The sequence below is a fragment of the Vicugna pacos genome, chromosome 30 (genome assembly GCF_048564905.1).
Source record: "Vicugna pacos chromosome 30, VicPac4, whole genome shotgun sequence".
In the NCBI taxonomy this organism is placed as follows: Eukaryota; Metazoa; Chordata; class Mammalia; order Artiodactyla; family Camelidae; genus Vicugna; species Vicugna pacos.
In genome coordinates this window covers 10,109,924-10,132,022 of record NC_133016.1, presented here as the reverse complement: position 1 = coordinate 10,132,022, position 22,099 = coordinate 10,109,924, and the positions used below count along the sequence as shown (strand labels likewise).

Genomic DNA, 22,099 nt, shown 5'->3' with positions numbered 1-22,099 from the left:
CTCTTCCAGTCTAAATAATTACAAAATCTGCTCCAAACCTCCTCTCGCCTCCTGAGCTCCGATCTCTTATTATTTCTGATCACCTGAGTATCTTGCTTCTACTGCAAAATCAAGCAAAACTTGAGTTTAAATCCAACCTATTTCCCCTTTTCCCTCTCTCCAGCAAAATATATGACCCTTCTGATTTTTTAATTTTAATTTTTGTTTTCATCAATGTTATACATAGTGAGTCAAAGAGTTTTACCTTCATAATCTGGCAGCTCCCTGCTCCCCATTTCCTTCTCCCTAAAGGCAAATGCTTTCAATCCTTTTAGCTTTTTTTTTTTTTTTTTTTTTTTGGTATTTCCTCCTTGTCACAAATAACCAGTCTGTGTTGCTGATTCTTGCATTTTTCCAGTTTAGGCATGATCTGTCTTACCATCACCACCACCACCACCACATGCTTGTACACTCTAGTCACACATCCTCCTGACCCCAAATACTTAAAGCACAATTTTGGTTCAATCAATTTTCAACAATTCTTTTGACTTTGTACCTGCATTACTGCTGAGTAATGTATTTTTAAGACAATTTTCCTTTCTTCTAAAACTAAACTGTCTTGGTTTTTCATTCGCTTGATTGACTCATTTAATTACATGAATTAAACCCCAAACTCTTCACTGGAAGAGTAAATATCTTCTGCTTGTGTTGGGAGCCACTGGGCATATTACCAGCTTCATCTTCTGAGGAGCCTTCTGACCTGCTCTGTCCCAGACCTTAGAGTCTCCCTTTACCATCAACCTTCTTCTCTCTTGAATTGGGGTCTGTGCTTTCTGGATCCCCTAACTTCCTATTTATTGGCATATTTCTTCATTTCTCTGCAGCAAATTCTTCAGTCGGCTCCTGAGAAGAAAGTGACAGGTAAAGTTTGTGGGACTTTGCACATCTGAGAAGCATCTTTGTTCTTCCCTAGCTCTTTTTAGTTCTCCTTCTTTAGTTCTTCCTTCCTTCCTCCTTTCTTCCTCCCTTCCTCTTTTCTTTGCTTTCCTCTCTTCTCCTTGCCTTTCCTTCTTACCCTAACTTATAATTAGCTGTTTGACCAAGTACTGAATTCTAAGTTGAGTCATTTCCTTTCAGAGATGTGAAGGTATCATTACTCCATTGTCTGCTATTTTGCTTCTGAGAAGTTGAAGCAATTCTAATTCCTCAGGCTTTTAATATAACTTGTCCCCGCTGTCCCTGGAAAACTTCAGGTTTTTTCTTTGTTCTTAATGTTCTGAAGTTTCATGTAATGTGCTTTAATCTAGATCTTTTTTTAATCTACTGTGTTGGGTACTGAATGGGCCACGGCAATTTAGAAACTTACATTCTTTAATTCTAGGAAAATGAAACTTTATGACTTCTATCTCCTACTACTTGGATATTAACCCTCTCAAATTTTCTTCACTGTTTGTCTCCTATTTCCTCAACTTTTCCTCCAAATTTCCTATTGAGATCTTCATTTTTCTCTTTTAACTTCAAAAAGCTTGTTCTGTTTCTTCTTTATATTCTCTTGTTCTTGTTTCATGCAGGCATTAATCTCTTTTCTGAAGACACCGAGGAGTTCTAAAAAGTTGCCTTTTTCAGCTTACTTCCACTGTGTTGTGAAAGGTCTTCCTCACATTTGATTCTCGGGGGGCTGCTCCTCATTAGGGGTGAAGCTGTGTGCCCGTAGTCCCTCAGCTGTGGGCTTTGCTGCTGAGTAACACAGCCGGGCCCTCGATGGGTGTCAGATATCCCTGAGAAAGATCTTTTATGAAGACTAAGTTGGCGGCCAGTGCCCAGGTGGGACAACTGCAAGTCCATGCCAGGTTTTGTGAGAATTATTAAAAGGTGCCTTTTCTGGGAGGCAGTTGTGCAGGAGCAGGGCTTGGTGATCAGATGGTACCTTATGGAAAAGGAGAAAAAAGTGCCCCTTCCTCTGGGCAGAGCCTGCACCAGGGCCTGAGGCTGGTGAGGGAGCAGGAGCTGGATTATGGGCCCACTCAGCCCTCAGCCAGGTCCCCTAAATGTGTTCAAACTCTCTATTTTATCTGCTTTTCCCAGCAATAAACTCTGAAGGGCAATCAGTCTCAAGGAAGGTGGTTACCGGAGATCTAGGGATATCTTTGCTTCCTAAATAGATCAGCAGCCTCCTCCTTTTAAGTGCCACCTTTATCCTTTCCAGAAGAGCCTGTTGTCACTGTTCCTGTGTCTTTAGGAAGTTCTGCATTGCAGAGGGGGCTTCCTCTCAGCTAACCCACCCTGCTGCCTCAGAATTCTCTTTCTTGGTTCTGCAAACTCAGTTACCGATCCTTCAGGTCTTCAGCTTCAAAAATTTTATTATCATGGTTCTTTGTTCGTTCTTTCTTTCTTTCTTTTCTTTCTTTCTTTCTCTATCTATCTATCTATCTATCTATCTATCTATCTATCTATCTATCAATTGTCTATCATTTTCTAAAGTCTACAACCATTTTTGTGGGATTTCCTGAGAGATCAGAGTTAAATGAGTATCTCAGTCTGCTTTCTTTAGTTAGAAATTGGTCTTATAATTAATAGGCATTGTATATAAGATGATTTTATGACTTTTTTCTCAAAAGTTTCTTTGTTATATTTGTCCTTTACCATTTCTCCTTGGCCTTTCCTGGTCTTTGCCCAGGTTTGGCATGGTGATAAGCAGTTCCTGGGGTAATTGTACACAGGGACTATTGTACTGTTAGACAGTTGTACTGTTCTGCTGAATTGTGCAGCACACATTCAGTGTGGATGACAAGTTTTTCTAGTACATCTGGACTACCTGGCCAGTTTAATGACTTTTGTCCTATTCTTGAGTGACTGGGCCTTCATCATTCTTTAAGATGGGCACTGAACAAATATTGCACTTCTGTGTTAGCAAATTGGAAAGAGAAGACATAAAGACATAATCTTCCTACAAATGGGTAAAAGTGCATAAAAATGCCTTTTATGTTTTTTGCTGGATGAGAAACCACAAGGGGACTGAACTTTATGTTGAACTTATGCGGCCTATATGTTGGCTACAAGCAGGACAATTTCTGACTTTTTATGGGTGCTCTTGGTCACCCAACATGAAAAACAGAGTCAAGGGATCACAGACTTTTCTAGATGAGAGAGTGAAATCCAGAGACGTAAACATCATACAGTAGGTTAGCCATATGCTCTGCCAGGACCCCTTTTCCTTGACATGACTAATTTCTCCTTGCCCTCCACGACCTACCTCAGCATCACCTCTTCTAGGAAGTCTTCCTTCACTGCCAGTCCTCCCTTCTAAGTTGACTTGGGGATCTTTACCAGATGCTTCCAGAACAATGTGTGCTTACCTCCATTATTGAGGAGAACATCTTTTTCCTAGACCATGTGGGTCAATCCTTCTGCTTTGGCTCCCTTCAGATTATAACAGTCCTTCTAAAACATTCTTTTTCAGACAGTTACATTACTACACAGTTGGCAAGGCTGCAGTACACTGAATTCACTTCGACTGAACTTGAATAGTTTCCAGGTCTCTGGAGCAATATATTTACATCTTAGTATGACCTATTTCTACAAATGTATACTTTCAATAATTCTGTCCTTCTGGAGACTTTATTCTCAAACTGTGTGACTGGGAGCACTTAATCAGAACTGCCTATATCCTGCTGATGCTTGTCATTTACCTACCTCCTACGCTTGCTGGGAGAATCGAATGAGGTGATGTAGATGAAAAATGCTTTGTCAACAGGAATGTGCTATAAAGACACAAGGTATTATATTTACAACATATGCTATTCCTTGTTTATAGTCCAACCTGAAAAAATGTTTAGTGGATTAGAAAATAATCTTTAATATGGGGAAAAAATCAATAATTTAATAGACCTTCAGATATAAATTTAATGCAAGCTGTCTTGTTATATATATAAAAGATCACCAGCTAGAAGTTTTTATTAGTTTTTCTTTCCTTCTTTTATTTTCCGTCTGCAGTTTTTTCATTTGAAAGTATGTTCCCCGCGCCCTCATATAAATAAATATATAAAACTTGTTTGTGCTCAGTTCTATATAAAAATTAAGATCATTTTGCAACTATAATTAACTTAAAATAGAACTGAAGTAGATTACAGATACTATAAAATACTATAAGTGAATTAATATTTACTCTAGCAATTCTGTGTAGTTCCCTGCATCTTTCAGTCTTGGATTTTGAATCTCCAACCTGTAAAAAATTTTAAATACATTAACTAAAGCTTGTTTTTTCTCCCTGTGTTTTGGTATCACTATTCATTATAAATCTTATCAATCAACTTTGACTATAATAGTATTTAAATACTTACATGTGAGTAGGGAAAATTATAGATATGAGCTTTCCCACACTATTATCCTTCAGTGCCCTTTGCCTGATTTAAATCTAACATGCATTGATTTCACAATTAAGTTTTTATATTTTTAAGCACCAGAAGCCAGGTAGGTCATAATTCTAGAAAATTTATGTTAATATTAAAGTGTCAACCTTCAGAATACAGAAAAGGTATAATGAGGAAATGTTCATTCTTCACAATATTCTGGGGGAAAAAAAAACAAACCTCTATTGTCACTATTCAACATAGAATTGGAAGTCCTAGCCCTAGCAATCAGGTAAGAAAAAGAAATAAAAAGGGCCCAAATTGAAAAAAATACTTAGGAATAAACCTGACCAAGGAGGTGAAACAGGAACCCTCCTACACTGCTGTTGGGAATGTATTTTGGTGTAGCCATTATGGAAAACAGTATAGAGATTCCTCAAAAAACTAAGAATAGACTTACCATATGATCCAGTAATCCCACTCCTGGGCATAAATCTGGAGGGAATGCTAATTCAAAAAGACACACGCTACCCCAATGTTCATAGCAGCACTATATACAATAGCCAAGACATGGAAACAACCTAAATGCCCATCAACAGATGACTGGGTAAGGAAGTTGTGATATATTTATACAATGACATACTACTAAGCCATAAAAAGGAATAAAATAATGCCATTTGCAGAAACATGGATGGACCTTAGAAGATGGTCATTCTAAGTGAAGTCAGCCAGAAAGAAAAAGAAAAATACCATAGGCTATCATTCATATGTGGAGTTTAAGGAGGAAAAAAGGACACAAATGAACTTATTTACAAAATAAAAACAGACTCACAAACATAGAAAATAAATTTATGGTTACCAGGGGAGGAAGGGGTGGGAAGGGATAAGTTGGGAGTTCGAGATTTGCAGATACTAACTATTATATATAAAATAGATACACAACAAGTTTCTACTGTATATAGCACAGGGAACTACATTCAGTATCTTGTAGTAATCTATAATGGAAAAGCGTATGAAAATGAACATATGTACGTATATGTATGCCTGAAACATTATGCTGTACACCAGAAATTGACACAACATTGGAAACTGACTACACTGCAATTAAAAAAAAAGAAAAGATTGACAAACAAAGTTGCAAAGTGAATGTCATTCTACTTCCTCTTCCAGATTTTGCTGCCAATTTTGGAATTGTCTCCACACATTCACCCCAGCTTTGTCCTTCCCTGGGCCTGCCCATCCTACCAAGCTCTCCCTTGTCTCCTATCTCACATGACCAGAGCCCAGGGTTTTATGTAATGAGTGTGTTAAATAAATCCAATGTTCTTGTGTCTTAAACAAACAAAAAAAGACAAAACCTTTTATTAAAGGATTATGCGTAAAGGACTATGAACTTACACACCCTCAAGCCACAATTCAGAGACAGAAACAGAATATTTATCAGCAGCCCAGAAGCCTCCTCCAGTCACTGCACCAGGCCAAAATGAACTTCTATTCTGATTTCTGTCAGATTAGTTTTGTTTACTCTTTTTTAAAAAAATTGTGTTAAAATGTCCATAACATAAAATTTACTATCTTACTCTTTTTAGGTGTTAAATACATTCACAATGCTGTGCAACCAATCTCTAGAACTCTTTCTATCTTGCAAAACTCAAAACTCTGTACCCATTAAATAACAACTCCCCATTCTTTCCCCCTCCCCCCCCCCCCCGATCTTGGCAACCACCGTTCATTTGTAGTCCCAATTTTGGTGTCAGAAAGCTTGGCTTTCTATCCTTGCTTTGCCCCTTCCTAGCTGTGTGATCTTGGAAAAGATACTGAATCTTTCTGAGCTCTTCTTTACAATGGGAATCATCTATAACTCTTAAAGGGGTCAAAGGGATTAAATTAGAAAATATAGGTGCCAAGCCTTGCAGTGCCTCTGGCATAGGGCTACCAGATAAAATATAAATTCAAATCTCAGATAAACAACAATTTTTTTTCATGATAAGTATGTCCAAATATTTCAGTTACTGGGAGTCCTGTATGTTATTTGCTAAATCTGGCCATCTCACCCTGGCATCTGATAGGCACTTGGTAAATGTTTCCTCATTTCCACTTCCTTACAAACTCATCTAAAAAGGACTTCAGACACTGCCTGATTCAAATGTTATTAAATTATAGTTGAAGGATGGGGAGATAAGGAAAGATGACGGTAGCAAAATCAGCTGTAACCATATTCTTATTTCCACAAGAAGAACAGCACCACAAATAGGATAAAATATCAAAAATAGCATTAAAATACACCAGCATAGCATCCTACCTGATCATTAATTCAGTATGGTGTGCTGAAATAAATCACAGTCCTCCAAAATGATGCGTTTTTACCTATAAATTTAAATTTTGTGTATGGTGAGTTTTTTCATGTTTATAGTAAAGTTTTGAGTGAGAAAAGCAATATAGAAACTTGTAACTACATTATGATCTCTACTACATTGAAATGCACAGAAAAAATCTAGGAGGAAATAAATAAAAATAAGTCTGGGTCACTGGATTTTTTTTGCTTATCCTTGCATCTTCATAGTTTTCAATATTGCTCAAACTTTCTATATGGAACTTGTTATTCTTAGAATAAGTAACGTTTAAAGTTCTCTCTTAAATTACATTAGATTTATAATTTATTGATTGTTTTAAATTACAAATAAAAATTAAAAAAAAATTTTTCCCCTTAATGGAGGCACTGGGGATTGAACCCAGGACCTTGTGCACACACTCTACCACTGAGCTATATGCCCACCCCGCTATAAATAAAATTTTTAGCAAAATTAAACAAGTGGTGGGAAACTTAACATAAATTTAAACTTTTAATTATGGAAAAAATGTAGAAATTCAGATTCTAACAAAACCATAAAGTTGATCTTTAAAAAAAACCTTTGTTCTGAAGGATAACATAAACAAGAAAGAGTATAAAACACAAATGTACAGCTGAACACATTTTTTTAAAAACAGAGACCCAGCTACCCACCTAGGTTAATACACAGAACACTGTCAGTGTCTCAGATGCCCCACCTCCCACCCTATGTACGCTATTCCTGTCACAGCTCACTCCCTTCCACCTAGCTAGTTTGTTATTCACTTCCTTTTCCTTTCATTTCAGTTTTATCACCTAAATTGTATCCATAAAAAAAATACAGATTAGTTTGGCTTGTTCATGAACTTGATACAAATGGAATCACATGGTAAATATTCTGCTGTGTCTGGCTTCTTTCTTTCAGCATGCTTTTATGATTCATTCATATTGCCTAGCATTGTAATAATGTATTCATTGTAGTTGTGTTGGTATTTTAACGTAGGGCTACGCTACCACTTATTTATCTGCTTTGCTATAGATGGACATTTGGGCTGATTCCAGGTTTTGGCATTGTGATCTGTGGCTGCTGTCAACATCCTTGTCTATGGCTCCTGGTGCACATGTGCTCGCTGGCGGACGTTCTAGCTTCTGCGAGCTGAACTTACTTTGTGCTAATGAGATTTCTATCCACCTGTGACCATAAAAGGGAAAATGATAAAGACCCTGGAGTTTGGAAATCTGAAGCTGTGGGTCTTATTGTCATGGATTGGCTCCTATTCATGACAAATTCATATTTCAAAAGGACTGAAAACCCAGCAGTTTTCTTAAATGTCAGAATAAACCTGCTGTTATTTTAAATGCATTAAAAATTCTTTTAAATGGCAAGAATCAACTTTAACAGCCTTTTTATTTCAAATTAATGTCATCTAAATGTGAAGGCCTCTGCTTTGTGACTAACAAAAGCATTTGCCAATATTCCAAATTAGACAATTTTGCTTTCAGTTAAAAATCAGAAAAAAATGTTTGAGCCAGAAGAGATTTTAGAGACACTATCTAGTTCAACTCCTTCATGTCATAAATCAGTAACTGAAACCTCCTTGAAGTGAAATGTCTTCCGAAGGCCATAGTTAACTAGTTGGTATAGAACCAGGACTACAATAATGACTTCTGACTTCCAATCTTGTATATTATTAAACTCCCCCAAATATTACATAGAGTCACCTTTCAAACTATGGAATTGGTAGAAGACTGAGACTGTTATTCTGTCATTGTTACCATCATTATGTCTGACTATTAATACACCTACCTGAGCATCATCCCCTCTGTCTGATTTTCCTGGCATCCCATTTCTACGACAGAGGTATGGTAAGATTATATATATTCTATGGCACTGGTGCAGTGGTTTTTTTATAATGTTTTGATCCATCTGGCAACATATGGTGGTAAATTGTTAAATTCCTGAGAGTCACAGCTCTGTACTTACCATAACACTGGCTACGAAACAGAAGAGAACTAGAGACAGCAACTCTTTGTAAACTCCAGTGCTGTGATTCCCAAATGCCAGAGTGAGATATGGTACTGGTTTGGGATAGTGTTTTTCTTTATCTGCAGTAACATGAGAGAAAAAAAAAAAAAAGAGGGAGAGAGATGATAAGGAGTTTTTCATAAAATTAATTGTTCAATTTAAAAAGACTACCTTTTATGCTAAGATTTTTGTTTCCTACTTTTTTGGTGTTAAATGTATTTCTTTAATAGTATTTTAATGGTATTTATTGTTTAAAAATTTTTTTGAGGCCAATGCTTATAAATGTTTTATTCACTGTCATATACTCAGTTTCAAGCACCTGCATGTAACAGACTCAAAGAACATTTAAGTGAGTGTATAAAAAGTTAATAATCCTAGTTTGGTCACCAATTTGTGGTGGTGGGGGAGTAGGGGTGATATTTTACTAATCCCTGAAATCTCCAAGTCTGATTTCCAATTGCCACTCCAGAGTAGCCATACAAAAGACCCTAGCGTACTGGAGTGTTTCCCCCAAACTGGCATCTACCTGAAACCTCAGAATGTGACCTTATTTGGAAACAGGGTCTTTGCAGATGCAATCAAGATGAGATCATAATTTGGGATTACAGGGGCCCTGATCCAGATACTGGTTATTATTGTAAGAGGGGTATTTGGACACAGACATGGGGGAAGGCTACACAATGACAGACATCAGAGGGAAGAAATTAGCATGATGTAGCTCCAAGATAAGGAATGCTGGCAACTGCCAGAAGTTGGACCAAGGCAAGGAAGGACCCTCCCCTCAACTTCAATCCCCAGCTTTCAGAATGAGCATGGTCCGGCTAATACCTTGATTTTGGACTTCCAGCCTCCAGACTGTGAGACAATAAATTTCTGTTATTTGAGCCATCCAGTTCATGGTACTTTGTTATGGTGGCCCTAAGAAACAAATATATCTAAAAGTCCAGGCCAGTGGATTTGGTGGGAAATAGAGGGGGAAACAGCAAGATTTCTAGGAATTGATTGTGTCTACTGTAATCTATTTTGGGGCAAAAAAGAGAACACCCACATTGATTCTTCAGGGTATAATTAATGACTGTAAGTATAGGGGAATCACCTGGAGGGTACTTTCCTATTTTCAGTCATGTTAGATTCAGAGGGAAATGCTTTGGGATAATGTAGAAAAGATTTTTGTTAGGTATCAATCTTTATGGAAAGAGGTATTAGGCACATGTTAGAATCCAAAATGAGTTTCTAAAAGTGGGACATAAATCAATTTTTAAAATTAATATATTTAAAGTATATTAATATTATAGGAGCCCAGCATTTAGGACAATTGTATGATGAATTCATTTAAGAGAAAGAATAAAGAATACTTTGGGAAGAAATATTTATACCCTAAAATATAATTTATATATCTAGATTTTCATATACCTCATTCCTCAAATAAGAACCGTCTATACAAAAGAAGAAATTTGGTCAATTTTTACTAAAGATTAAAAAAAATGACAATGCCCACGTGTAGACTTCCTTAGAGTGGGTATTTTTGTTTAAACTATTTACTGGTGGTAAATGGTGCCTACATATAAAAGTTTAATAAATACTTGTGGAATGAATGTCCCAGGTAATTTATACTGTTATCAGAAGAGGTGGGATGACATGATCTCTATTTCTTGGTCTAATACTTCATTGATGTGACTTGTAACAGATCTGTTTATTTCTGTGAGGCAGGATGTCAAGAATAAGAAAAAGACAGAATTATGGGATTAAAAAGGGTACACTAAAATTTGAAAGGTTATCAAGTGACTTATATGACTTTATAAGTGGACTACCTAAGATGACAGTGACAATCTAAGCCCCTGATAGAATTCAAATGATAAATTTTGTGAGGGAGGGGTGAGGCTTTAGAGAGCCCAGAAGGTCTCATCCTGCCAGTGAGCACGGAACATATGAATCCAGTTTAGCCACCTGGGGCCCATTTAGCGCACTAGAGCAGTAATTTGCTAAATGGGTCCCTCGTAGTAAAAAAGAATGAGTAAATAGTGAGCAATTCAGGGATGGTAAACCACTAGTAGCTCAAGGGATGTAAAAATGTGAAACTATAATTAGATTCCTTGTTCATAATGCACTAACTAAATTTATTACATTGTATATTGCATCGTTCTGAGTTTATTTCTGGACACAGCTGAGCCCTTAACATTCAGACTGAAACCATCCCTGCTATCAATTCATGCCTCCATTAAAATTCCAACTGCTTATATTAGAAAAAAATTCCAAAGATGGTTTCTTTTATCTTGGATCTAAGGATGCAAACAGGATTAACCTAGATACAAAACACAGCAAGTCGGTTATAAATCACACAGCATAAAATAAACTGTGGTAGTAAATTGAAAATTATGTTCTCTTTTTCTATACTTAGCTGTGAAAATATTTTAACAAGTTGGCATCAGGGTTCGCAACTTTTACATCTGTTGCTTCTTTTGGGGATTATCTTTCAGCATTTGAACATGTGATTCTTTGAAAAGTGTGGCTAGTCAGAAATGTGGTATTAGATTTTACATTTGAAACACTTTAAAGGGTTCAGGGGCATTCGTGAGTTACATGGTTTCAAGACACTGGCCTATTCCCCACTCTACTCTTAAGTGGAAGAAGGTGCTACTACATGGGTGTCTGGAAAACATTTGTCCTTAACCGAAATCCTTTTCTTTCTCAGAGAAACTATATGGTGTGAGATGGCTTGGATAGTTTGGATGATGATCCACGATATCAGCAAACTCTAAGTACCAGGTTCGTTGCCCTTATCATGGTCTATTTTATCAACTATGAGGTATCAGTTTATCTGGTGTTTAGGGGACTGGTTATACTTTAAGAACTCTCATTTCTTTCTCTTTCCTCTCACCCCCACGTTTAGTAACTTTATAGAAGGTTTGGAGGTAGAACAAAGGCTGGATCACGCTGTGGACTCTTGTGCTTCTACTCTCCGCTCAACTCTGATTTTTATTATTTTGGATACAAAGGAATATGATATGATGCCTTTTAGATTATAGATACTACACATGAAATAATTTCTCTATGTAGAAATTATATTCTGCGTTCTCCCCCAACTCAAAAAAACCCCTCCGTTTTTTGAGGCTGGCATGTATTTCTTTTCTCTTCATATTGAGACACTTTGACATTATTCATTATTCCCTTCTTCCTTCCAATTTACTAATCCTTCATACCAAGTCTGGCAGGTGAATATAATGACCCTCCAGCCCCTCTCCCCTCCAACACTTTGGGTACTAAATTCTCTGAGCAATGCTTTTTCTTTTTTTCACCCTTGAAGAAGGTGTTTTGGTTATAAATACCTTCAAAGAGTAAACAAAATCCATAGAGGATAAAAAGACACAATCATGGTGACCATGTAAAGCTAAACTAGAGGACCCAGAGCTAGTTTGAGAACGGTGCTATAGTTACTCAGAGAGGATGGAAGTGGACATTGGGTCAAAGGTGACAATATTTACGATCAGAACAAACTTCCCTTGAATTTGTTACATGAGCTAAATAAATATAACTCTAGAAAGCAGACATGTGGGAGTTAGTATATATTTCTTAATATAGAAAAAATTAGAGAGGTTTATAGGAAATCAACTAAGGAACTAACAAATATAAAGAAATCAACAGTCCATGTTTTAGTACTGAAATTTAACATGTTCTTTGTTTTTTAATCTTATTAAAGGAAGGCTAAAATACTGTTCTTTTCATTTCTAGAATAATTCGTGTTAGGTGCTACTCAAGGTAATGTGAATTAGTGTAGTTGAAATTCATCTTCAATATTATTACCTTTTTCTCTGCCTCTTTACTGTCTTTCAGAGACTGAGCCTTCAGCAAGTACTCAGTTTCATTCATTACAGAAAATTTCATCCAAAATGAGGTCTCTATTGTTGGACTTCCTAGACTAGGTCAGTTCCCCTTGCTTTATTTTTGCTTCTTCGCATGGCAACTGGTATTTTCCCCTCCTCTACATCCTCCTCACTTGTTGAATGTTTTTCTTTCTAATCTATAAGCTCTATGAAGGCAAGGACAGTGTCTAATTTATTCAATTGCTGCAACAGAGTGCCTGGTATACGTTTATAATAATTTATTTAATTAATTAACTTGACTATCTTATCTCTCTTGGGAGAATTTGCATTCTCCCTAATCAAAAATGTAACTCTGCTGTTCATTGAATTCAAAAGGAATAAAAATTAGTTTCATGAGGCCAACATATAATACTTCAAAAGTAAAATATAGAAAAATCATTTTCAGGAATTTCAAGAATCAATAGAAATATATATATGTGTATTTTGTCCTGTAATTTCCTCCATTCCTCTTCAGTGAAACTGTGTAGATAATCTAAGTACAACTTTCCCTGCCCTGATTAATTTCTTTTATTTCAGCTCCCAAGTTCCAGTTTATCTTTCTCCCTTTCTTTCCTTTCCTCTGTTTCTCTCTCCTTCCCTTTCTCTTTCCTCAAACCTCGCACCCCTCAACTCACCCCCAAGTTTAGAAACTTCACTGAAGTTAAGGCAGGTCCTGGATAGGATGCAGTTGAAAAAGTCTCACATGTGAAAATTCAGGTTTATAAAACAATATGGGGGAATGGTAATTCAATTAAAAAAGTTTACTAAATTCTTTTAAACAGTAAGCTACTCTAGGCTAGTCCACAGTATTGCTTTAACTGACAAGAATGTGCAACTTTTCAGACCACAACGAAACACTGTAGCCGTAGAAAATAATTTTTTTCTGAATGTTGAAACAAAAAACACGGGAAGACATTAAGAGAGAACATACGGGACCAGCCCACCTCGTGTCCTACCTTGTCTCCATTCCAACGTTTCCTGTACTTTCCTTTGCCTTCTGTGTCATTAAGGGACTTCAAACTCTATCAGTGAGGAAAAATGAGATCTCAGCTCTTTGCCTTTTTCCTTCTCGGAGGCAGGAATGGGAGAGGACCGGCTCGACTCGGGCTTGCAGGATTTCCACCAAGCATGTTCAACATCGTCCCAGTTAGAGTTTCCAGACACTGTCTTCCCTGGCCTTGGGAAAGTGGGGGGAAAGTGAGGTTGGCTCTGACGGCCAATTATCCTGTGGTGCTGTGGGTATGTATTTGTACCTCATACAACGTGTGATGGAGGTGAAGACCATGGCCTGGGGACCTTTGTGCCGTGGAAAATGCTTCAAAGCCCTCTCTTTCAAACAGCAGGAAAAACGAAAGTCTTCTGGGGAGCAGGAATGGGCCGGTTAGGTACAAGTTAATGAACAAGAACATTCCCGAGCACCGAGTTCGACAGCAGAGGGCACAATATCCACCGTCCAAGGCCAGCCGCCGGCGGCCAAAAGAGGCAAAACTTAAGGATCTCTGGGGCTTGTAGTTCACCACGTTCCCCTAGGGCGTGCCCGTCCGTGCACTAGGACCACAACTCCCAAAGTGCACCGCGCGCCCCCGATTTCTCTGTCGCCCCCTCTCAGAGGCCCGCATACGATCCTCCTGGGAAACTGTCCCCCGCCCCGCCCTCGTACGCACGCGTCACGTTTGTTTACCCTTAAGCCCCGCCTCGTCGCCGTCCTCCTGCTCTCTCCTCTCCTCCCTGGAATGCCGTCATGCGGGTGATGCATATTCATAAGGCCCCCGTGGAGCTCCCGCCCTGCCCGCCTCCTGTCTTCCCGCTCCGGGCGCTTGATTAATATTCAATGAGCCCTGCTTCGCGGCTGGCTCTCCGGGTAGAGGTTGGGGAGCGGGCGGGGCCTGCTCTTGGGAGCCTGCGACCCGGGCGGGGAGGGCGTGTGGAGGGGGGGGCGGTGGCGGCGAGGCGGGCGGGCGCGCGGGATGGAACACCGAGACACCGACGGAATGCTCCGAATTGCCACATAATCCCCTGGAACGGCCGTGCCGAACGCCATTGCCTTCTCCCTTCTCCCCGCGCCGCCGCCGCCGTCTCCCACCTTCGCCTCCCCGCCTCGATCTCCGCCCGCTGCCTCCGGAGCTGGGGGGTAAGCGCGAAGCCCCACTGCAATGGAGCCCGCCGCCGCGGCTACGGCGCAGCGACTCCCAGAGACCAGCAGGGAGGACCGAGCTTCTGCTCCCGCGGCGGCCGCCGCGGAGGCGGCGGCGGCGGCGGCGGCGGCTCTGGCCGCTGCGGCCGGGGGCGGCCGGAGTCCCGAGCCCGCGCTGACCCCGGCGGCCCCGAACGGCGGCGCGCGGGAAGAGGCCCCCGGTGAGATAGCGCCGGGGCCGCTGCCGGGCCGGGCGGGAGGCACGGGTCGCAGGAGGCGGCGTGGCGCGCCCCAGCCCACCGCCAGCGGGGCTGCCCCGGTGCCCGGGGCCGGCGGCGGCGCCAACTCCCTGCTGCTAAGGAGAGGGCGGCTGAAGAGGAATCTGTCCGCGGCCGCCGCCGCCGCCGCCTCGTCGTCCTCGTCCTCGTCGTCGTCGTCCGCGGCTGCCGCCTCGCACTCCCCCGGCGCCGCCGGTCTGTCCGCCTCTTGCTCGGCCTCGGCGTCCCTGTGCACCCGGAGTCTGGACAGGAAGACGCTGCTCCTGAAGCACCGGCAGATGCTGCAGCTGCAGCCGTCGGACCGAGACTGGGTGCGGCACCAGCTCCAGCGGGGCTGTGTGCACGTCTTCGACCGCCACTTGGCCTCGACCTACTTGCGCCCGGTGCTCTGCACGCTGGACACCACGGCCGGCGAGGTGGCCGCCCGCCTGCTCCAGGTGGGCCACAAAGGCGGCGGCGTGGTGAAGGTGCTGGGTAAGGGGGCGCCCGGCGAGCCACGGGACTTGGGGCCACCGCCTGGGAGGAGCGGGCTGACCACCGTCGGGGATCCGCCGCACGCGCCTCCCGCTGACTTGCCGCTGCCCGGTGGCCCGGACAGGTGGGCGCGCCGTGCCAGCCCCGCGCCCTCGGACTCCAGCCCCAGCGAACCAGGAGCCCCGCGTGCCCTGGACGGCGCGGCCGCGGGCCCGGCCTCCGACACCGAGAGCTTCAGCCTGAGCCCCAGCGCTGAGAGTGTGTCCGACCGGCTGGACCCCTACAGCAGCGGCGGCGGCTCCTCGTCGTCGTCCGAGGAGCTCGAGGCCGACTCAGCCCCTGCCTCGACAGGGGCTCCGAGCCAGCCCCGCCTGCCCGGCCGCTGCACGCAGCCCCGGCCCGGAGCGGGCTCCCGGCCGCCTTCCCCGACGGCCTCCCCGCCAGCGCTGCAGCCGAAAGCCTCGAGAGGCGTCGACGGCCTGGGCGGTGCAGCCCGCGATCGGCCTCGGGAGGAGAAAACGTCGACCCCGGGGGGGAACGGGGCGACCACGGAGAAGACGCCTCCAACGCCCACCCTGTATGTGCAGCTCCACGGAGAGACCACCCGGCGCCTGGAGGCGGACGAGAAGCCATTGCAGATCCAAAATGACTACCTCTTCCAACTGGGATTTGGGGAGTTGTGGAGGGTGCAGGAGGAAGGCATGGACTCGGAGATCGGCTGTCTCATCCGCTTCTATGCAGGTAAGGAAACCACCTGCTCTTTGACGTGTGGGAAGTAAGCACTTTCAGGTGCCGAGAGTCAGTGCGGGTCCTTGGGAGTCTGTACTTCTTTACAGCTTTCACGTACAACTTGTATAATACTACATGGGGCAATTTTGAAATCCGGGAGCAATCTTGAGGACTCTGAGGTCGAGAGGTGGCAGAGCCACCGCGAAGTACAGAGAGCAGACCCTCCTGAGAGAGGCAGTAGTACATCTAACAATGAAGGTGCTTCCTTGGGGCCTCTGCCCGTGGGCTTGTCGGGTTTGAGGCAGTTTGGGATTTCAGGTGAACTATCCCGTGCACATGATACCTGCAGAGGGAGATGACTATGAGAAACTCTCTCCCTCCACTTGATTGTTTGCAGCTTGCCATTCTAGCCCCGGAGCTGGTCCCCCGTCAGCCGGTGCCCTCCAGCTTGCTGTCAGCTCCTTTGCCCCTTAGTCTTCAATAGAACCTAACAGATGAGATCCTTTTCAGTGATACTTTTCTTCAGCGCTTTTTCAGTTTCCTCTGTAAGTTTGCTTCTTGCATCAAAAGTGGTTTTGGCTGTTTCTTTCCCTCATTTCTTACTTTTAGCCTTTATAGCAAGAACTGACCATTGCGGTGTGATTTGCATTAGGAATATAGGGATCACAATACGACTTTAAGTGATTACTCTCTCTTGAAATGGGATCTAAAATCCTCCTCATTATTTCTTTATTTCTAGATGAAAAGTCTTTAAATTTTTTTCTATTTATTGCAGCTTTATTGAGATATAAGTGATATATTAGATCGAATTCTTGACCAGGAGTGACTAATGTTTGTTCTTTTGGTTAAAGAGTTGGCTGGTACTTAATTAGAGAGCTCTAGATCCTGGTTATATTTGAGCTTAATAAGTTGTTTCGTATTCTTCCTCCTCTGGTTTGAAGAATCATGTTCTTAGTGATAAAGAATTTTGTTTAAAATAAAGTTAGCATAACAAAATTAAGTTAGGAGAGAGAAGTCTTTCCAAATTTACTATTCTAGGTTGTAGGTAGTGGTGGAAAAAATAATCACACTTGTGATTTCATTAATCTGTAGCCATTTTTTTCTAATTTAATATATTTTTGATCCAATTTGTGTCCTAGCAGGAGTTTAGTAAATTTAAATAAAGAAATCTTAATTCCCACATTGAAATATGCAAGACTGAAATATGCATCTCTGGTGAGATGTTCCTTTGTGTTTAATTGAGGTGTTTCTCAGACGAGTGAATTTCTGATGGATTTTTGCCTCATAAAGAAAACCATATCATAATATAGTAGCATTTGCAGTATCTGAAGATAATGTCCCAGTCTGACGACATGCCTTTAAAAGTTTATGGCCTAGAAAATAGGTGATTTCTCTTTTCATGTAGGAGTAACAACTATATCCTTTTTTCCTGTGGCTCATGTAATTTGTAAAATGCAGATGCATTAAATGGTAATCATACATGTAACGAGAATATTTTGTTAGTATGAGGATGATAAATATCCTTGTAACCAACCAGTTACATTGAAGGGAATATATATAAAGCGAGGGATATATTAAATAAGCAGTATTGGACATATTTTGTGTGGAAAGAGCTCTGCATTCTTTCTTTTCCTCATGAATGAATTGTTGATCATGATACATGTCCATGCGGAGGAGGGTTTTAGGTGTTAGTCATGACATTTAAATATTTGACTCACCTTGATTGTCTCTTCAAGTGTGTCTAAAATATTTTAAGTGGATGATTTTTTTTTTAACTTACCTCAATATAAAGGTAACAAATTATCTGTCTGGTTAAATCTTACATTTCTGGTGTGCTCATTTTAATCTTTTTGTTCTTTATGAAAAGCAGTAATTGTCATAAATGCATATATACATCTGTGTTTATGCTCATAAAAAGAGCTAATAAAATGTGGAAGCCACCACACAGCATCCTGCCTATTCTTGAATGTGAAGCCAGTGTGCAGGTGTCCTAGAAGGAAGATGCTTGATTGTTATAAACATGTCTCATTGCTTATTTTATACGAAGTTGAGCTTATTTTAAGCCTAAATTGATATACCAAACATCTCTGTGTTGATATTCATTTGCCATAGAACAAAATTAAACATATAGTGAGTCCACTTGAACTTTTGCAAGGAAGTTTAGCTATTGATGAACAAAAGGGCCTAGTTATAAGGTGTTCTTAACTTATCATGGGAACATTGTCAGGACTTCACATGTAGCGGAGGTTTGCACCGAGCTGGAGGAGATTCCTGGAAATTACCCTTCTGCTGCAGTGGAATGTAGGACACCCAACAGGGAAGCATCACATTTTGGTAGTAATTCTTTTCCTTAATAATAAGAGAATTAACATTTGTTTTAGATGAAACCCTCTAAGAGGATGTTATGTATCACATTCATGTTTATAATTTTACAAATAAATTTATTGCTGCCTATGTTTTTGTTTATATGTGTAGTTGGAGTAAAGGCCTTTGAAGGCTTTTGAGTATTTACCTCTATTTAAATTGAGCTCATTACCTGCTATCTATCTAGCTTATCTAGTTTGTCAGCTGCTTTTTTTTTTTTCTTCAGAAGTTCTTGTCCAGCAGAGAACTTCATTCTCCTAAAGGTCACCTTTCAATTAAATTTTAGTATTTATGACCAGCTCAAGTTATTCTTAAAAGGTTTTGAAAGCCATTTGTGGTTGCTTTGAATATTTAAATATTTATTTACGAAAAGTAAAATGAAAGTCTTTAATGAGGTAGAAGGCATTGGACAAAAGGTACTATCTAATTACAGAGCTGTTGATGAAAACTTAGTTTGAAAATTGTTACTGCACCTCTCAAGTAACCATTCTCTTAGCTGATTTAAAATATGAAAAGAGTTAATCTGAAGTAACTTGTCTGAAGTGTTAAGTATTTTAGGTATATTAACATTTAATTTCCCTTTAAGAAAAACCATCTTAAATTTTATCTGAAAGAGAGTGATTTTAGGTTAAAAAATTTAAGAATTTAGGTTGCTGGATATAAGTTATGGATTTCAAAACATTAATGAGGTTTTGGACTCCCTGGAAGGTCTGAATCGCTGATCAAGGGCAGTATTAAACTATTTTGTTTAATATTTTTGACTCTCTTCTACTGCCTTTTAGATTTAGTTGTCTAGCTATTTCAGTTTACATGGTAACAGTGGGAAAGGATGTTGACAGAATGGAGAGCACACCCACTGTGCCTGGTGAACCTTGGACGAGATATTTATGTGTGTGACTTCTTGGGATTGCTCAGGAGAACAGACTTCTTCCCCTCTCATGTTTCTTCTCTTTTTCTCTTCTGGGAATGGTCAAACCTTACATAGTTTCCTACACGGAAACCAAGAAGGGGTGGTTCAGCATTAAGCTGTAATATTGACAAGCAGTCTCTTATTACTATAATTACAGCAGTATTGAGTAACGTGGTATGAACATGTGACACCAGTGTATGCTTAAGCAGTCCTTTTAAGAACAAAGGGTTTAACTTTAATTTTGGTTTTTTTTTTAATATTTAAATAGTGTATTTGTTGTTTTTCATGTAAAGTGCATGCTATCTTGTCCTTCATACTGTGGTTTGATAAAGTCTATTAACATGTTGGGTTTATTGTCTTCAAAAATCTTAAAGGGCTTTCACATAAATTATCTCATTTGTCCTTTCAAAAACATTATTAGGGAGGAGTTGGTGTCAATCCTCTTTTCAGATGGAGAAACTGGTGCCTAAGAGTTTTGATTCTTGTGGTTTTTCAGTCCTTGGCAGAGCTGAAAAGAGAGTATGGATGTTCTGTTTTACAATTCATATCGCTTCCCTTGAATCGATGCTGAATTTCATTTACGGTTGAATTTTTCATTTGGTTCAAAGCATTCAGAAAATACGCTGCTTTTGTTGGTAATGAGGTGATATTATCCTCAAGTCCAAAGTGGAATTCTTTGTGAAATGTGGATGGTTCTGTTTTTATCATGCTGCCTTTAAAGACATAAAGAAGTAGGACTGGCAAATAAGTAGACAATACAGAAGGAGTACTGAAACGTGCTAAATATTCTCATTGCAAATAGCCATTTAAGTTGATATGGAACAAAGTTGATGTAACGATTCTTCTCATTATTCTCTTACTCAAACTGACTTCATTTGTTGACTCTTCACTGGGTCTAGAGCATTAACACTTTAGACAACTTTTGGGGGTGAAGGTATGGCATTTCAGTTCCCTTAAAACATAGGCTTACTTGTAAAGTATCAGAAATATTCCCCATAAAAGGTTTGTGGAAACTTTTCACTTTAAAGTAAATTTATTTGTACTTTAGTGATTAATACTGCTTTATTGCTGTTACTATGCTGTTCAGTTTTTATAATGCATATATCATAGAGCTAGAGAGTAAGCTATTCTCCCCAAATTTCATAGTTATTCCTAAAATGGTGTATTTTTTTTTAATGTTCATTGGCTCCTAAAATGGTGTATTTTTTTTTAATGTTCATTGGCATAATTGTAGGGAGAAGGGATGAATAAATGAGTTTGTAAAGTTTCTGGTTGAAAGTTTTATTTTTGTGTTGCTATAAGATTGTTAAATTAAGCAGCTTAAGTTAGATTGATTATCCAAAGATTCTTATTTTTTTTAAAGTATAAGATGTTTCTGTTGTTTTTTAATTCTCTTTCTTTTTAGAATGTTGAATTTGATTTATTGGTAACATAACATTCATTGATGTTGTGTATGATCCAGCTAGTATAATAGTTGGCATTTTAGCTTTAACATTTGTTAAACTGAATTTGTGGAATTTTGTTAAGCAGCTGGTGGTGTGTGCCCTGAATCTCCAGCCTTCCTTCCTCTTTGGGTCCCCAGGGGATGTGTTAAACACACATATGCACAGAAGCATTTCTCCCATGGCAGGAGATTTTAGATGTGCCACACACTATTAATATCTTCTATTTCACGTGAGTGAAACTCTGTGGATTTTGAGAGAGTTGGCTCTCAAAGTTTTCTTAGAGTTAATAGGAGTTTTTTCCCCCTTTTCAAAGGCATCTCTTACCTCAACTTTGAGATGAATTTAATGAGACATCTGTCAAATGAGGCATCTTAGATTTAATGATTTTGTTATGTGCCAGGGTTGAACACGGTTCAGTCTATCTGGACAGAGAAGGGTTTAATTGTTCTACTGGGAAAGTCGAGAGATCCTGAAGCCACTCAATAGAAAAGCTTCTCCTTTAAAGACGCCTGACATTTTGAAAAATAGAAAGAGATGTTATCAAAATGTCCAAAATTGTCTGGGGATAATGAAGCCCTTTTGTAAAAAAGTCCCACCTTCTAAAACCCACTCCACCCCTTTAATCCCAGGCATCTGGTACAGCGCTGGTAATGAAGGGTTTTGAATCTGGCCTCATGTCCCTCTGCTTCTGGGGCAAACTCTTTTTTGTACTTACCTTTGGTTTTCTAAAGATTGTGTAATTAAAACAAAACAAAACAAAATTGACCATATAGATTCCTTAGATACGTTAGTTATCTATAACATATATCTATGTGACTGTGTTTAGATTTGTTATGAAACGTCAACTCTGGGCTTTGGAAATTTTTAATAAATTGAAACTCAAAAATCTGAGGGAAAAAAGATTTTAATGATACTTCAATTAAAGAACATTAGGCTATTTGGTTAACTATGAAACTAGCTGTTTCAAGTGGTGTAATAATTGTACTTAAGAATCAAGAAAAATAAGTTACTGGATTGCTGAAGTGTTACTACATGTTGATTTAGAGGTGGAATGGTTTTGTTATATAAATAATATATATGTCTGATATACTTTTTTCTACATTAAATGAAACAAAGCAGAACCATGCCATAATGCCATATTCATGCTGGAATAATTCCTTGTTGTATTTTTACACTTGAGATTGCTTTAATACATTGTAAAATGTATTTACTGATAGCGTCT

At 40.0% G+C, this 22,099-nt stretch overlaps 1 protein-coding gene and 1 long non-coding RNA gene across 4 annotated transcripts in view; one reads left to right on the top strand and one right to left on the bottom strand.

Moving 5' to 3' along the window:
- Positions 1–3,944: 3,944 nt before the first annotated feature.
- LOC140690308 (uncharacterized) lies at positions 3,945–14,419 on the bottom strand. 3 transcript variants are annotated; one of them, XR_012065517.1, is made up of 5 exons: positions 14,225–14,419; positions 13,500–13,720; positions 8,642–8,763; positions 6,631–6,695; positions 3,945–4,201 (listed from the first exon to the last, which is right to left on the bottom strand). It is a non-coding gene; the product is annotated as an uncharacterized lncRNA (long non-coding RNA). The 3 variants fall into 3 exon arrangements; XR_012065518.1 differs by lacking the exon at positions 14,225–14,419 and adding an exon at positions 13,797–14,182; XR_012065516.1 differs by lacking the exon at positions 14,225–14,419 and having other exon boundaries at positions 13,500–14,182.
- Positions 14,420–14,485: 66 nt separating this feature from the next.
- PHLPP1 (PH domain and leucine rich repeat protein phosphatase 1) overlaps positions 14,486–22,099 on the top strand; it is a 186,321-nt gene continuing 178,707 nt past the window's right edge. The window contains exon 1 of the mRNA XM_015240478.3: positions 14,486–16,170. Within this exon, the coding sequence (XP_015095964.2) occupies positions 14,697–16,170 (1,474 nt within the window). The 5' untranslated portion in view covers positions 14,486–14,696. The remainder of the gene's footprint in view (positions 16,171–22,099) is intronic.